This window comes from Sceloporus occidentalis, unplaced genomic scaffold (assembly GCF_023333645.1).
Source record: "Sceloporus occidentalis isolate IW3139 unplaced genomic scaffold, rSceOcc1.0.p SCAF_10, whole genome shotgun sequence".
NCBI classification, from domain to species: Eukaryota; Metazoa; Chordata; class Lepidosauria; order Squamata; family Phrynosomatidae; genus Sceloporus; species Sceloporus occidentalis.
Genome location: NW_028316990.1, coordinates 10,521,759 through 10,537,789, shown reverse-complemented (window position 1 = coordinate 10,537,789; position 16,031 = coordinate 10,521,759). Strand labels below are relative to the sequence as shown.

Below are 16,031 nucleotides of genomic sequence, written 5' to 3'. Positions count from 1 at the left end.
TCTCACATACATACAACACACTACTCAGATTCTGCACTGTTTCTTTCATTCCCCAGTGAATAATGGATTAGGCCTGACTTCCTAACTGCAGCCTCAGCAAACGTGATAAAATTTGGGCCTAAAGTATCATGCCAATGGAGGGCTAGTTGGTCCTTATGGCCAAACAGTAACAAGGAAATCTGTGGCTACTACAAAACATAGAACTAGAACGGGATTTACCTATGGCGCTATGGATTTTCTCTGCATTTTCTAACGCATCATCTTCTCTACAGCCACAGAGGCTAAGAACACACTATTTTGAAAATAACACAGTGCCTTCCCTGGAATCTTGAAAGCCAACTCTGGGTGCCAAGACCTGGGTCAAATTCAGAGGCTTGTGACGTCTCTTTGTAGGCAAGGAACAGAGCAGCCTCAATCCAAGCCAACCAGCCCAACTGTGTGTCTTCTCCTACAGTTGGTCACTGCAGAAAACCACAAGCTGAGATTCACTCTGTGCTAAACTTTGTCAGAGAAATGGATCCAGGGAAACAGAAGACTACCAGGAAGATCTTAAAAACACATCCTACAGGCAAAATGGGAAAGATGTCTGGAAGAACAAAGCAGGCTTCATGTACACAACACACTTACTTTAAGAAAACAGTTCTAAAGGTTCCTATACAAGTAGACTCAGAAGAAAGGAATACAATTGGCCTTGGCAGAATAGAAAGCTAGGTGGAAATTAACAAAACAAAATTCAGAGATAAAAGGAGAGTTCTCTGTTTAGATGAACAAACAAGCCAAGTCCAACGCACAGAGACAGAGTGAGGGGCACCTGGCCTGGCATTTGGACAGATGAATGCTATCTCAGGATGCCAGGTGATCACAAAATGGATGTGAGTCAGCAGCAGCATGATGCAGCTGCAAAGAAAGCTAATGTGATTTTAGTGTGCATTAACAGAACCATTATTCAAACCTGTATCAGTCTGGCTTCAGGCCTAGACCCAGCGCAGGAACAGCTTTGGTTGCCTTGACTGAAGGCTTTCCTTGGGAAAGGGCTGCCCTCTTGACTCCTCTGACCTCCCCACAGTTTTCAGTAACGCTGACCGTGGGTTACCCATCAGTGGGTTATGGTGGCCTTGAGTCCCAGTTTTGGGGGGAAAGGAGAATATAAATAAAGCACTTCTTGGGATGATATGAGGGAAGCCCTTTTTGGTGGTGGCACCTCATTTCTGAAATGCCTTTCCCTTCAACCTCTTATGTAAGAGTTCCAGATGGGCACAATTTTTAATGTATATCTTTCTGGGGTCCAGGAAATTTGGGGACTGGAGACCATGTCATGGGGGGGGGGGCAAAATTCTCATTTGGAGAGCATTTTGTCCCTCTCCCCCCATAGCTTCACTCCATCACTTCATCTTGGGGTTTCATGGTAAATTTACAGCACTATATAAATAAAGGTTAATAATAATAATAATAATAATAATAATAATAATAAATGGTCCCACAGCCCTGATGCCATGGCCTGAGGACCCACCCTGGGCATGCAAGGATGGGAAGCCTCCCCCCCCCCCCGACTCCTGAACCACTGGCTCTCAGTAGGCAAGAGTAATGGCCCCCCACTCCTTGCCAGCGGGGATGGGAGCCCTGGGCCCTCCAAATGTTCCTGTGATCCTTTACAACTCCTATCACTCAGATAAGGATGGCCAGCAGCAAGGGACTATGGGAATGGTGTTTGGGGGAGGTAAAGGTTCCCCGCCTTTGATGCAGCAAGTATGCCTCCTATGACAATAGCTTCAAGAGGCCGGATGGGAGGCCACTGACAAGAGCCCACAAGGCAACAAAGGCAACAAAGCATGTGGTGGGTATGAGTGTAATTCTGGACTACAGACACAAAAGACATCACTCTACTGGATTCTTCTTGTGGGAAAAGTGTGTGAGGGACCCACAGAGGTACATCTAGGCCACTTTGGACGTCCCTGTTTGACCGTGGTATTAACACAGAGGCCATACAACTCATTGTGTGTCTTGCTTGTGGTCCCAGACGCACAGATCTTCCAGAACTAATTCCCTGCTCCAGCTCTCCTCTGACAAAACCTTTCATTAGACACAGCCTGACCTGCTTTCTGCTGGACATCCCAATTGCCATGTGGGACGGGAATAGCTGCGTGGGTGGAAGCATTCAAGCAGCGCAAAAGACGAGGGGTAAAAACGGCTCCAGAGCTCACTCAGTGCCGGCACCGGACACACTGCTTGTTTGTTTATTTTCTGAAATAAGTACTATTAAACTTTTTTTAAAAACACATTAAAAAGTGTACAACATACAACAGAATAACCCAGATAATAATCTGACCATTCCATATGAAATACACACCGAATAGGCAGCCATGCTGCAGGAAGGCTCATTGTATGTGCTTGTCTGGTGTTAAAAAGAAGGGCGGCTGTCTGAGATTTATACACCATCTGACACCAAAAATAAAGTAGTGTGTAGCTTAAAAAACAGGAGTCCAGCACCCACTGCCAATGCCAAGCTGAAAGTGGTCTGGAGGGAGTCCCTCTCCTGCCACACAGAAGCCTGATCCTGAAGGAGGTTTTCTGGGGAAGGTTCTCCTCTGGGTCCCATGACTGGAAGCATCAGGCCAAGATGCAGGAGAGGGCCTTTGCAGGATGGAGGCCTGGCACAGCCCTGACACAGCCCTGGCACAAAGGCAAAGCTCTGCTCAGCAGCAGCTGCTCCTCTGAGCATTTAGGGCCGGACGAGAGCATGGCTCAGGCTTTCATCTCTCAAATGGCAAGCCTGGTTCTGATTCAGTTGCTAAAAGAAAGAACACTAATGGGCACATATGAGTCCTAGTCTGGAGGAAAAGGCATTCCTGTCATTCCCCAGCCCTCACCTGGTTCAGGGAGAAAGACTGCAGAGGGAACCAAGAGGCCAATGTCTCCCAAGCCAAACACTATAAACAAACAACTGCCACCTCCAAAGTCTGTGTGCATTTTTAAACCCAAAGCATTCCATCACTGACACATGGCAGAATGGGAGTGTGTGGGTGAGGGATCGGTCTGCATTTGGGGGGGAGCACACTCAACCGGATACAGTCGGAAACACAGCCGGGCGAAACCATTCCTCCCTTCCCTTCTGCTGGACACAGTTCCCCAGAGCCCTTTGCTTTCTAGTTCCAGACACTCCCAGAAGAGTAAAACAAGCCCCATCTCCCTTAGCTCCCCAATTTGGGTCTACATAATGGGATTCACACAGACAAAACACACAGGCACAAACTGCAAGTGTCTCTTCCCCTTCTATTGCTATGTATCTGGAGTAGAGAGGCCTATCCTTGAGTCACCCAGCTCCATGCCAGGGAAATAGCTATGTCTTACACACACACACACACACACCACTATATGGATAGGCCAGGCAAATGGCTTTTGGGGAGAAGGGGAGCAGCCAGGCTCCTCAGTGCCACTTGTCACAATAGGTTACATCCTTGCTTATGGAGCTGCAGAGACTCTGGTGGCCAAGGACCAGCTGCTCCCCAGAGAACCAAGCCCTAAGGTTGCCACTGAGGAGGCCAGAGGCCTCAGCCAGCCCTGCCAGGCCCTGAAATGCCCCCCTTTGTCTGCCTGCCCCGTTTACGCCCCACACAGAAAGAGGACACAGCTTGCACCTTTGAAGTGAGACGGGTGATTCAGCTGCGGAGGAAACCATTTGCTGCTCTGGAGGTCTATATTTTGTTCACTATCCTCAGCACTTCTTAGCAGAAACATGGGATATATAAGCATTGCTGGCCACTAAAACGATGGGCGAAGCAGAAACGGAGTGGTATGTGAGTGTAGACACAGCTCTGGAGGAAGAAGGACTGGGTTGGGCAAGCAGACCCCCCCCCAAAAAAAAAACTGTGCGCACATTCATATAAAAACTCTGCTCACGGCTAGAAATGCCCCCTTGCCTTCCTCCACGACCCATGGCACCCCTGGGCAGCCAAAACAGAGCCTGGTCAGAGCGGAAGGACCTGTCCTTAGCTGACTGGAATCCTGTGTGAAACCCCCTCCATCACTGCAAAAACCTTGCAAAATTTCACAGGCGAGCAGGCAGCTTGAAGAACCACAGACAAGTTGAATTGTAATAATGAAGGCTTGAAGAGATTTCACAGTCCAGCAGGGGCTGCTGCCCCACCCTGGAATAACCGTGGATCCAGTCGCTGACAACTAAAAAGCCGAAAGCAGAATGCCTACGTGAATGCACCCTTTGCAAGCCAGTCTGCAGCATGGCAGACGTATCTGTTCTGTTGTTATACAGTTGAAATGCTCTACATGCCCCTGCAACAGCCAAAATACGCTGTTTCCCCAACGAGAGACTGCTGAAGCACCAAGGAGAAGACAGTCAAGAGGCACCAATTCAAAGCTGACTAGCTCCAAGGAGCCAGGCTGGCTGGGGTCAAAGCCAGGAACATACATCTTCAAAGGTAATGAGTGCCCAGAAATGCGGATGGCAGGAAGGGGTAAGGATTTAGAGAGAAAGGTATCAGCTGAACAGGATGGAGCCTGAGAAGGCAGAACCTGCAGCCAGCTCCAGAGCCCTGAACAAAACCCCAGAGGCCACAAATCGGCCGGGTGAGAAGCTGGCATCTTGGCTTCTTCTTCCTGGACGGCACCCGGTCTGGCCTCAGAGAAAGGGCCAGGGAAGTCTTTGTGAGCCACAAACCGCCTCTCCCAAGAGCTTTATGTAAATTGCACCAGGCTCCCAATTTGCTAGCCTGCTTTCTTTCCATGGAGTGGGGGGGGGGGGGGGTTTCAGATGGGAAAATCACATTAGATATCAACAAAGCAGAAGGTTAATTTGAAGCTCCAAGCCTGCTGTTCCTCCATTCGCCTATCAGCACTCGCTCTCCTTTCTGTGCAAAGCCTGACATCTATAGTTCCGCCTGGCGCAGTCAGGGGCTCCGACGATGTGAGGATGGCGAGGACGCGACAGCCGGGGCTCCCTTGGCAGGCACCCATGTGCGTCCACGTGCAAGGCCCACCCGGCTCTGCCAAAGAAGGGGTCAGGGAATGGCCTCCTCCAAGGCCTCCCATGCCCACCAGTCTCCCACTGAGAGGCTCTTCTTGTCCAACCGTCCCAGGCAGGCTGGCAGACCTCTGACGGCAACACCATCATCCACGGCCTGCTTCTGCCCTGGTTCTTCCAGCAAGGCTCTCAGCACATTCTGCAGCACAAGCACCTTCCTGACCTGGCAGACTGTTTTCCATACCTTGGCAATGCGTCTGCCTTTCTTTAAAATGTATTAGGTTTCATTAAGCATAACACCACCAACACCAACAACTCTACCAGATCAATTATACAATGCTCTTAATACAATTACACAGTAAGACTTAACAAAACAGGGGTAAGCAATGAATTAACCAAAAGACAGAGAAGGAGGCTGTAATGTCTCTGCCTTAAGGAGCAGGATGGGCCTCCACGTGTTCTTCCACAGCTGGCTCAAGGCACTAAAAAGCTAAAAAGCAGCAGTTTTCCACCTCAAGCGGCAGGGGCAAATGCACCGCGGTTTGTCCACCTAAGACAAGTGCCTGACATGGCATCTCCCTCTCAAAGGGACTTCCAAATGCTCCAACTTCTCCTGGGAGGCAAAAGAAAGAAGCTGAGCAGGCGGTGGAGCGCACTTGGACAATGAGAGGCTCACTGGTGCAGCCTAAGAGCGGCTCACCAGGTCGCAGCAGGCGCCATTCGGGGAAAGCCCAAAGGTCTATGTACAGTCAATGGATGTTTAAAAAATGGGGGTGGGGAGGTGGAGGGGGAAGACCTTCTTTCCCAGAGAGGATAGGCCTGTATGCAGAACTGCCAGGTCCCAGTGTTACATGAGTCCTTCAGCCCCTCAGGAGCAGATCCGTTCAGCTAAAGGGTGACGGGAACCCCAACTGTGTGCTTTCCTCTTTAGCAACAAGGGGCTTCTTGTGTGTGGCTTGATGACACGACCAAAGAGCTGATCAAAATCACAGGTGACAAGAGGGGACTCAGGAGCAGGCCAGCGCTATTTCTGATTCAAGAGCACATCCAGAGAGCGGCCAAGAGACATCAGACGCCGCAGATGGCTGCGGGAACCCGGCGAGGGGCTTTCGTGGGAAAGCGGGTCAGGCAGCAGCTGCCTTCTGCTCCCAGAAAGCAGGTCTCTCAAGGAGCTCCAACGCGGAGGAGCAAAAGGCCGTGGGAGACCAGGCACCAACTGCAGGACTACTTCCCCAAGAAAACACAGACAAAGATGCTTCCTTAGTGTGTATCCCCGTCGCTCTTTCAGATGTGGCTGCTGTGCAGATGACCAATTCCCCAGCAGACATTTTTGTTAGGAAACTCACAAGAAAGCATGCCTACGGCTGAGGCCTCTTCTCCGTGCCAAACGCCACCATGCGCTCTTCCAGGGCTCTTCTGATCCCTCCTCAAGGGAATCCCAGGCGACCCTTTTCTTCCCTGCCATAAGGAACCTCCTCCACTTGTGAGCCGCTCTGGGTCCCAGTTCTGGGAAAACAGCAGGATATAAATAAAGAGAACAACAACAACAACAACAACAACAACAACCTCCGCTCTTCACGGAAGGCTGGTCTTGCCTTTTCTCAGGCAATGCTGGCCCGGGCTTCCCAAAGTCAGCTTACGGTTCCCTCACCTCCAGAAGGAGCCCTCGGCTACCAGACTTTAAAGGGAAGATTCCAATCCTATTATTATTGCAATTATTATTATAATTACAATTATTATTGTTGTTGTTGTTATGATAATAATAATTACTACTGCTGCTATTGTTGGTATTAATATTATCATCCTTGTCGCTGTCGTTTTTACATTGATACCCTTTGTTTTCTCCCAGGGAACCTGAGCTTGCCACTATTCATCCCCAATGCTCCTTCCTTTTCATCTTTCACACAACGCACACATTTTTCAGGCGGCTGCTCACAACAGCTCTATCCAAACCACTGGACTTTGCTGAAATGAGGCCTGCCACCACACAAAGAGCTATTTCCTAAAAGTTCAGGGCACATTGTGACATCAGAAAGAAAGAGGACATTTCAAAAACCGAGCGAGAGAGGAAGCCAGATCCCTGCAGGGCCCAAGATTCATCTTAACTAGCCAAACTCTTGTTTGTCGGAGTGCATCCAGACCCGCCGCATTGCCTGGAAGGTATGCGTAGCTGCTGGGTTTACTCCAAGAGCAAGGGTGGGCAAAGAGGAGAAGGGTCAGACCGTGGCGCCCGACTCCGAGGGAGGCAGAAGCGAGTGCGGAGGAAGCCACGGCGGAGGCGTCTTTGTCCAGGGACCATCTTGGCTGCCCTGGCCGGCCGGCCGTGGTGGGCACTTGCAACACAAGGCCTTGTTGTGGTTGTTGTCGAATCAATTAAAGCTGAGTTTTCCTTCCTGGAAGAAGCACCAGTTTGGGCTTATCAGAAAATCTCCTCTAAGAATAACGCAGCCAGCGTCCTGCTGAATTTCCAGCGCCAGCTTCAAGCCAAGAGAACAGGGGGCTATGCATGCGCACATGGAGGAGATAGTGGGGTTGGAACAGACACAACCCTGTATGTAACACAACACATTCCTCATCAAAAAGCGCAAACGCCGCAGCGGTGGCAGGAACAGAGGCAGTGGCCCCTATCCAGCCTGAGAGGCAGCCGCCGCGGCCTTTTCCGCTGCTCAGCCGCTGGCCAGTCTTCTCTAGGGACTCCGTTCCATTGGCCTCCCTGGACTCCGAGGGCCCTTGTGTGTGTCTCTGTTGCGTCTGTGGGAGTACAAGCCGGAGAGGACCAAGGTCTGCCTTTCTGATCCTGGACCAAGTGGCTCCTCGCTCAAGCTGTCCTGACCATCATAAGCACAAGGAAAGAGGCATCCGCACCGGAGACCTCCTCTTTGGCCAGGCTGCCAGGAACAAAAGGCGGCGAAGGTGGAGAGGGACCCGGGGCTTCTCCCTCCGGCCCAAAGCCAAACTCCCAGCGGCTCTCCTCCTTTTCTCTTTTTCACGGTCTTTCTCTTCCTCCATCAGCGCCGGGCGGCTGGCTCTGAAGAAGCCCAAACAAAGCCTCCCTCCTCCCTCCCTCTCGGGCAGAGCGGAGAAAGGGCTCTCCTGCCTGCCTTCCTTCCTTCCTTCCTTCCTTCGGCTGTGGCTGCGTTTCCTCCCTTGCCAACCCAGCAGCTGCTGCAGCAGGAGCCTCCCAGGCCAAAAGTCAACTGACCGAAAGGAGAGGAGGAGGAGGAGGAGGAGGAGGAGGAGGCCATGGTGCTCTTCGGGGCTTCGACTGCAAAGCAGAAGCCCTGCAGCCCTTGCCTTCTTTTCCCAGCAGGCGCTCGGCTGAAGCTGGCGGCGGATTTGCAAGTGAATGGAAGTTGTCACTGGAACTTGACAAGGAAGAGGCCAGAGAAGGTAAGCCAAGAGGGGAAGGAGGCAGCTGCGGAAGGGAAAGGAGGAAGGAGAAGGGGGACGCAGCCAAAGGAAGACAAGGCTGGCTGCCCGGAGGAGAAGGCAGGCAGGCAGGCAGGCAGGCAGGCGGGCAGGGTCCGGTCCCCTTTCGGCCCCAAAGCCTTCCTCCAAGGCAGACCCTGAAGGGCTGCCCGGGCCCAGGGCCTCCCCAAGAGGCCCCCTTCGAGGGGCCAGGCCCGGGGCTCCCTGGGGGCTTCCCTGCCCCGTCCGTCCGCCCTCCCTCGGGGCCACTTTCCCTGCCTGGGGGGCTGGCTGCCCGGCCCGAGGGCCCCGATCCCTCCCGGGCCCCGGAAGCAAGTCCCGACTTACGCGGCGGAGGCGTCGGGCGGCCTCGGTTCTCCTCCTCCTCCTCCTCCTCCTCCTCTTCTTCTTCCTGCTCTTCGGCGGCGTCGGCGGCGTCGGCTGGGGCTTCTTGGCGGAGGCGGTTAATCCCGGGAGGCTGGGGCGTCGGGGCCAGGGAGCCCATCAAGGCGGCCGAGGGGGAGGGAGCGGCGTGGGGACTGGGAGGCTTGGGCGGCGGAGGCCAGGCTGCTGGGCGAGCGCTCTTCTTCTCCGGAGCAGCCCCCGCCGCCGCCGCCCGGCCCGCTCCCGGCGCCCAGAAGCAGCGGCAGCGGCAGCGGCGGCGGCGGCGGCGGCAGCGGCAGCGGCGCCCCCCTCCGGCGCCCCTCCGGCATCCTCCGCCTGCCTGCCTGCCCTTCCCTGGCTCTTGCTCTCTCTTCTCCTGGCTCTGGCCGAGGAGGAGGAGGAGGAGGAGGAAGCGCCCCGCTCCGAGCCCGGCTCCTGCCTCTTCCTCGGCCGCGGCGGAGGCGGCGGAGGCTGCTGCTCTTCTTCGGGGAAGAAGGAGGAGGAGGGAGGAGGAGGAGGAGGAGGAGGAGGAGGAGGGCGCCAACTCCGGCGGAGAGCTTTCTTCGGCTAATTAGTTTCCTGCCAAAAATGGCTGATTAGCGGAGTGCGCATGTGCCTCATTACCAGGCACGACGGGAAGGGCTAATTAGCCCCTTCGCCAGCCAGACCCCGAGAGGGAGGGGGAGGGAGGGGAGGGGAGGGGCCAGGCCCCGCGCGCACGCCACGGCCCCCTCCCCCTCCCCCTCCCTCCCCCCCCCAAGGTCCAAGGAGGAGGAGGAGGAGGAGGAGGAGGAAGGCCAGCAGGCGGCGGCGCCCCGGGAGGACCAGCAGGAGGACGCCACGGCCCCGGGCCCCGGCTCCGAGGAGGAGGAGGAGGAGGCATCCAAAGGGAGGCACGGAGGGAGCAAGGCGCAGCAGCAGCAGCAGCAGCAGCAGGGGAAGGGGAAGGGGACGGGCAGAGCAAGAGCAGCCCTGAGGGCCCCCCAAAGATGGGGCCCCAGAGAGAGGGGCGGCCAGCTTGCCTTCTCCCTCTCCCTGCTCCCTTCCCCGTCTCTGCTCCGGATGCTCGGGGCCAAGGCAAGGCAAGGCAAGGCCAGCAGGGCGGGCGGGCGGGGGAGGGAGGGAGGCTCGCCTTGGGCCCCAGCCCCGGAGGACTAGCCTGGGGTCAGGGCTCCCGGCCGGCCGGCCGGCCTGGCTGCCTCCAAGGGGGCTTCGGCCTCGGGAGCAGGAGCCCTGGGGCTGGCTGCGAGGCAGAGAAGCCCTTGGAGGAGGGGGGATGATGGGTTTTGGCTCCGGCCGGGAGAAGCCCCAGGAGCAGCTGCCTAGAAAGGCCCAAGGAAGGGGCCGAGAAACAGGGCAGCCTCCCTGAAGACTCTCTTGGCCCTCGCCGCCGCCTTCTTCTTCGCCTTGGGAAGCAGCCAGTCCTGTTCTCTTCGGCCTGTTCGGCTCACCTTTCTTCGAAGAAGATGGAGTCCGAAAGAGCCAGGCAAGAGAAAGCATCGGCCCTTGGTTTTAAGCCGGCTGGAAGCTGAATTGTTGGAGGAAATGGAACCGACATAAAGAGGCCACCCTTCATTTGGGGCCCAAGTCGGATGCCTAAGCTGCTCCCAGGCTTCGGGACCAGGCTGCCTTGCCACTTGCCTTGCCACTTGCTTGCCTTGCCACTTGCCTTGCCACTTGGCTCGGGACCAGGCTGCCTTGCCACTTGCTTGCCTTGCCACTTGCCTTGCCACTTGCTTGCCTTGCCACTTGCTTGTCTTGCCACTTGCCTTGCCACTTGCTTGCCTTGCCACTTGCTTGCCTTGCCATTTGCCTTGCCACTTGCTTGCCTTGCCACTTGCTTGTCTTGCCACTTGCCTTGCCACTTGCTTGCCTTGCCACTTGCTTGCCTTGCCATTTGCCTTGCCACTTGCTTGCCTTGCCACTTGCTTGCCTTGCCACTTGCCTTGCCACTTGCTTGCCTTGCCACTTGCCTTGCCACTTGCTTGCCTTGCCACTTGCCTTGCCACTTGGCTCGGGACCAGGCTGCCTTGCCCTCAGGTTCACATTTATTCTAATAAATACAGTGAATGATCCATTGGAGAAGTTTGCGCAATTGATCCAAAATGAAATAGAGCTGAAATTAAATTTAAACCAGAATTTAGAAGACGGAGGCAAAGATGTCGGTCCTATTGCTTTCAAAGGAGAGATGTGCTTTTCGGGGCAAAGGCAGCCTCCAGGAAAGGATCCCTCTCCGTTTTTCAGGATGGAGCTGGGCCTCTCCATCTCCGCACCAGACACTTGCCCCCCCGTCTCTCCCTCCCTCTCTCCCTCCTTCTCTCTCTCTCTCTCTCTCTCTCTCTGTCTGTCAACCACGTTTCCACCTTTCTTCTGAATATCTGCAATAGGGGAGATGGAGTCATTTGAAAAATTGCACATGAAACCCTTTGCGGCTTTTCTGTTCATTAATCCGAAGCCCGGTCCGAGCTGCAGAGTCTCACACAAAGCAGATTTGGAGGACCACAGGCCCCTTGTTCCATCTTTGCTATTGGTCTGGAGTGTGATTTCTGAAGTTCAAACCCTGGGTAGGCAAGGCTGCTTCTTTCAATAAGCTATCGAAGATGAGCATACAACCTGCAGGGTGGACATCCATTTTGAGAAAGACGGGTGGTCTTCCAAATCCCCCGTTTGCAAAGAGACTCATTCCTTTCTGCAGCCATTTGCCAGAGGAGCCGGGGCTTCCTTGGGCCTGTCTTATGCTTAGCCTTCTGGGCGCCAAAGGAAGCCCTTCTGCTGAAACCAGGCCTTCTTCTTTGGACAGTTCTCCAGAAAGATTTTGCAGACGGAGGTTTGGTGGTGAGGAAGGCCAGACCCATTGTGACTTCGCCAGGATCTACTTGCACCTGGCAGGGCCTGAGGTTAATGTATGGCTATTTTATGTTCCAGCGTCCGGCGGTGTTGGGTTCAGACGTCCCTTTGTGCAGTCTACACACAGGTCCCCTCCTCTCCCAAAGGATGCTGCCCTTTTCCACTGAGCATGGGTGATGGGAGAGGCAGTCCTTCCAGACAGAGCAGCGGCTTGCAAGGAGGCCAGAAAGGCGCATGGGCTTTGGGCTGTTGGTGGGCCAGGCTAAAAGGACAAGGAAAGGAAGGGCAGCAGATCTCCAGAAGGACTGGCTGGAGGTGCCATTCCTTCTCTCAGAAAGAAGATGCAATGCCGGGACGCATGTGTGCCTCGGGATGCTGAAGCCAGGACACCAAAATGCCAAAGAGGCGTCCTTGCTGTAAATGCCTTCTGCCGTCTGGAGCTGTGTTTTCTGGCCATCCTCTTCCATACAGAAGACCTCTAGAGGTTTGTGTTGTTTTGGGGAAGTTGCTCTGAAGGTTGCTTTATTGGGGGGGGGGGGGGGGTAGGAAAGGGCAAGGTTAGGGATGCTTTCTTTGTCACCTTGGTTTGGCTGTTCCTACTTCTTCCAGAGGGCTAAAATCCAGAGTGCCTTGTTTATTTTCAACGCATACTAAGCCACTCCCTGGAGTTGGTATGCATTAAACTGAAATAGGAGTGATTCCCCCATTCCCTATCCTTTTATTGAGGGATTGGAGGTGCTTTGAGGTTTGTCAGCCAAACTATACCTAGCTGGAGGTTTGTGATAGTCAACCAAGTTTCCAGCTTGAGAACAGCTGTATTATCCAGTGGGCAATTTAACATCGACATTCCCCTTAAATATACCTCAAGCATCAGACTGTTGGGATATTTTCTAATGTGGGAATAAACATGTGGCTTTGCAGACATTTTGGTGAAGTGCTAGAGTGACTCCCTATGCCAAGCAAAGGCAATTCCTTTCCCTCTTTCCTTTGCCAGCATGCAGATCTGAACCTGTTAAATTGGATTAGCAAAGATGCCAAGCAAACACCCGAATCCTGGCTGCATTTTTAAAAACAATGAATAATAGCCATTGAGTATGCCACTGCCACAACCCCAAGAGAAGCATTGCTTTTCTAGCAGTGACCCAGTCTGAACATGAAGGTTTGTGTCTGAACTCATATATTGCGTCCCAGAGTTTCAGAAGTCGGCACTTGCTCTTTTAATGTTGCCTAGAAATTGTTGCATTTAAAGTTTCTGTGCCTAAAAGACTCCTTGCTCCTTCCAGATGCTCCAAAAGAGAAGGCAACTCTGTCGCCTGGTTGCTGAGTTTGGCAGCTGAATGGAGGAGCTGTAGGTCCATCCATAAATGCCCAGTCTAAACAATGTTTGTTATTTTAACAATCAGCAGAACGAAGAAAAGACACTCTAGTTTTCTCTTCTGGGGTCAGTTGTCGAGTCAGATTCAACTGGAGGGTTGCCAAAGTAGCCCTGTAAATGGCACAGTGTTCTGCAGCAGTTGCATGACCGAGGAATGCATTTTCTTCCTTCCTTTTAAAAGAAAACCCTGGCATTTCTAAGTATATACATTTCCAATTTGCATTGTAAACACAACAATGGCAGCCTATCCCCCTTTCCCCGTGTGCGTTCCTCCTTTTTAAGGGAAGTCTCTCCTTTTCGGTCCTTGCTTTCTCCTTGAGGAGGAAATCCATCCCTGTAATTTGAGTCCCAGCAGAGCCCTGGGCTGCCTTTTGGACCCGGGTTCCCCTTTGCAGGGCATGACCCATTTCCACCGCGAGGCTGTTCTTACTCGCTGGGCCAGTCCTAGGCCAGTCCTGTGCTGCGTGGAAGCCATCTTTCAGGCTTGGGACTTTTGCTCAGCCGTTCACTAGAAAAGCATCACAGAAGCGGCAAAAGCGCAGCTCCCTCCCTCTTGCCTAAGAGGAGCAAAGGCAGGGGCTTACCAGGGAGCGTGTCTGACAACCAAGAGAGGGGCATTGCCCCTTCCCCAGTGGAATCCTTGCTCTGAGGAGATGGCTGGAGAGACAGGAGCATGGACAGCAAGGCCTGGCGCAACAGAGGCCTCTTTGTCCAGTTGGGATGGGGCTCAGGTGAGGAGACCCAGAAGGCCAGGGCATTTGGCTCCCTGTTTGCCTGCCTTGACGGCTGTAGAGATGCCAGAGAGTCTTCCTTCAGCCTCCCAGGGCAGAGGAGGGCCATCTGCTGCTTGACTCTGCTCCTTGTTCTTCCCCTGTTTGTGAACTGCCTGCAGCCATGAGGTCTCTCTGAGCGGAGGAGGCTGCTGAGTACTGAGCCTGCCTTGCCAGAGTCACAGGATTGGCTGAGCGTCACACGCAGCCCTTGCTCAAAGGCTTGTTGAGGAAGCGCCGCTGACCAGGCCGCCCAATTGCATAATGCTTTGGGAGAGAAAGGCTGCCCAGGGCTTCCGGACAAAGGAAGGAGGAGGAGGCTGGGGTCCCGGCTCTGTCCTTGGACCCAGGGTCCAGCCGGGAGGCAGGGCACCTCTCCCCAATGGACTGGGTCCCTGCCAGGCCTGGTGGTGCTGCTGGGAGGCCTGTGCCCTTTCACCCAGTGACCAAGGCCACCGGCTTCAAACAGGATGCACAGGGGCCCAGGCAAGGAAAGGGCTGGCTGTTTAGTGCTGCTGCTGCTGTTGCCGCCACCTTTGGAGGCTGGCTGGACAGCCGAGGAAGGAGTGGTTCCTGGCACATGGCAGCCCTCCAAGATCCACCTTGGACCCATTGGTTTTGCCGGGTGCTGGCACGGGGAGGCTGTTGGGTTTGGGGGCTGCTTGAAAGCTCCCTCTCCTCAGTTCCCAAGGAAACAGGGAGTGAGGGGTCCGCTCTCCAGTAGGACATAGCCCAGTCTCCCCATGTGGAAAGAGCCTTCCTTGGAGGTGCCTCCTTCCAGTGGGTTCAACAGCCGTACTGCTTGGGATCCACGGGTTCCCAACTGGGAATTCCCTCAGAAATAGAGCAGGGGAGGACAGCCCTAATCCAGAGCCTACTTTAGGAAAACAGAGTTGCAAAGGGAAGGATGGTAGGATATTGGAGAGAGGCTTCTCAAGAGGACCAGCGCCTTCCTTCCACTGGGATCCAAGGAGATGAGATGGCCATTCCCTGGTGCTTTGCTGGATTACCAGGGTCTTTGACACCCATCGCCAGCTTTACTAAACCCACTGCAACCGATCCCTCAGGCTGCAATCCTCCCTTCATTTACCTGGCAGTAAATCCCACTGAACTCAGTAGAACTAGCTTCTCAATAGACAGGTATAGGTTGGCTTTGCTAGTCTTCTCACCAAAGGACTGTGAAACAATGTGTGGGTGGGGGGCAAAATAGCCCAGAAGATGGTATTCAGAAATGCCCCAGCCCTGATCCTGTAAGCAACATAGAGCTGTTCTCAGAGATCACTATGAGCCTTGCCTTAAGTTGAACAGCAACTTGCCTCAGAGATAAATGCCAACAGTCTTTCCCAAGTAGACCACAAACCCCAAGACTTTCACAAAACCGTGGCCTGCAGGTGCTGCTTACAAGACTTTTCCCAATTGTGGGAGGCGGTTATATATGCCAAAAATGGTTTACGGGGAGATTTACTGGTTTGCTTGCTTGAACCATTTTGCTACAGCCCTTCTATAGAAACGTTCTGCATGACGGATATGGCAACACATCATCATAAAACCAGAGGGAGAAAATGGCACCGGGGTGCTTCCTACCTGTTGATGTTCCTCAGAGGCCTTCAAGTCCTCTCCAGGCTCTTTCTTTCCATGCAGCTTTAAGATCCAACGGTGCGCAAGCGGGACCCAAATGCCCAAGCGCGTGTGAAAGGGTTGCTTCTGCAGGTTGGCTCTTTGGTGAGTTTCTAGGGGAGTGTTCCAGAGGAGCTGGTTTGCCGCTTCAAAGCATCTTCAGTGCTGGTAAAGGCTAATAAACTAAAGACAAATAAACCGCTTCTGCGTCTGATTGTCCGGCTGATGGATGAAATGCGCACTCAGTGACTGCACTTCTCTGTAGGCAGGGCCTTGGGAAGAACCGTCCCATCCTAGGAGGAAAATAGGGAAAGCAGCGTTTCACTCAGAATAATAAATAATATCCTCAGAGAACATCTTTATTTTTGCCCACAAGGCTGTCTCCAGGGCTGCCTCCTGGAGGACCCCCACCCAGACATTCCAGTCCAATCAGACAACAATGTCATGCCTTTGTTGTTGTTGTGTTCCTTCAAGACACCTCTGACTCACGGTGATCTGTGGGTCGTGATCCCTTTGGGAGTCAAACGACCCTTTCACAGGGGTCGCCTAAGACCATCGAAAAACCCATATTTCCAATGGTCTAAGGAACGGAGACACCGCTCCTCTATGGTTGGGGGGTCACCGCAACATGAGGAACTGTATTAAAGGGTTGCAA

At 53.7% G+C, this 16,031-nt stretch overlaps 2 protein-coding genes across 2 annotated transcripts in view; both read right to left on the bottom strand.

Annotated features, from left to right (window-relative positions):
* ZFHX3 (zinc finger homeobox 3) overlaps positions 1-16,031 on the bottom strand; it is a 231,408-nt gene that overhangs the window by 93,677 nt on the left and 121,700 nt on the right. Inside the window, exon 3 of the mRNA XM_089540250.1 lies at positions 15,344-15,669. The gene's annotated coding sequence lies outside the window, so the exon portion shown is untranslated. The remainder of the gene's footprint in view (positions 1-15,343; positions 15,670-16,031) is intronic.
* Positions 5,236-8,996, bottom strand: LOC149305870 (uncharacterized). Its single transcript, XM_089540251.1, has 2 exons — positions 8,732-8,996; positions 5,236-6,481 (listed from the first exon to the last, which is right to left on the bottom strand). Exons 1-2 carry the CDS (start codon positions 8,886-8,888, stop codon positions 6,318-6,320), a joined length of 321 nt encoding a protein of 106 aa, XP_089396377.1. The 5' UTR covers positions 8,889-8,996; the 3' UTR covers positions 5,236-6,317.

Excerpts from the sequence above, each read along its gene's own strand:
- LOC149305870 (XM_089540251.1), bottom strand. The coding sequence starts at position 8,888 with ATGGGCTCCCTGGCCCCGACGCCCCAGCCTCCCGGGATTAACCGCCTC. Across the intron at positions 6,482-8,731 it reads CCGCCCGACGCCTCCGCCGC|AACTGGGACCCAGAGCGGCT; the intron begins GTAAGTCGGGAC and ends CTGTTTTCCCAG.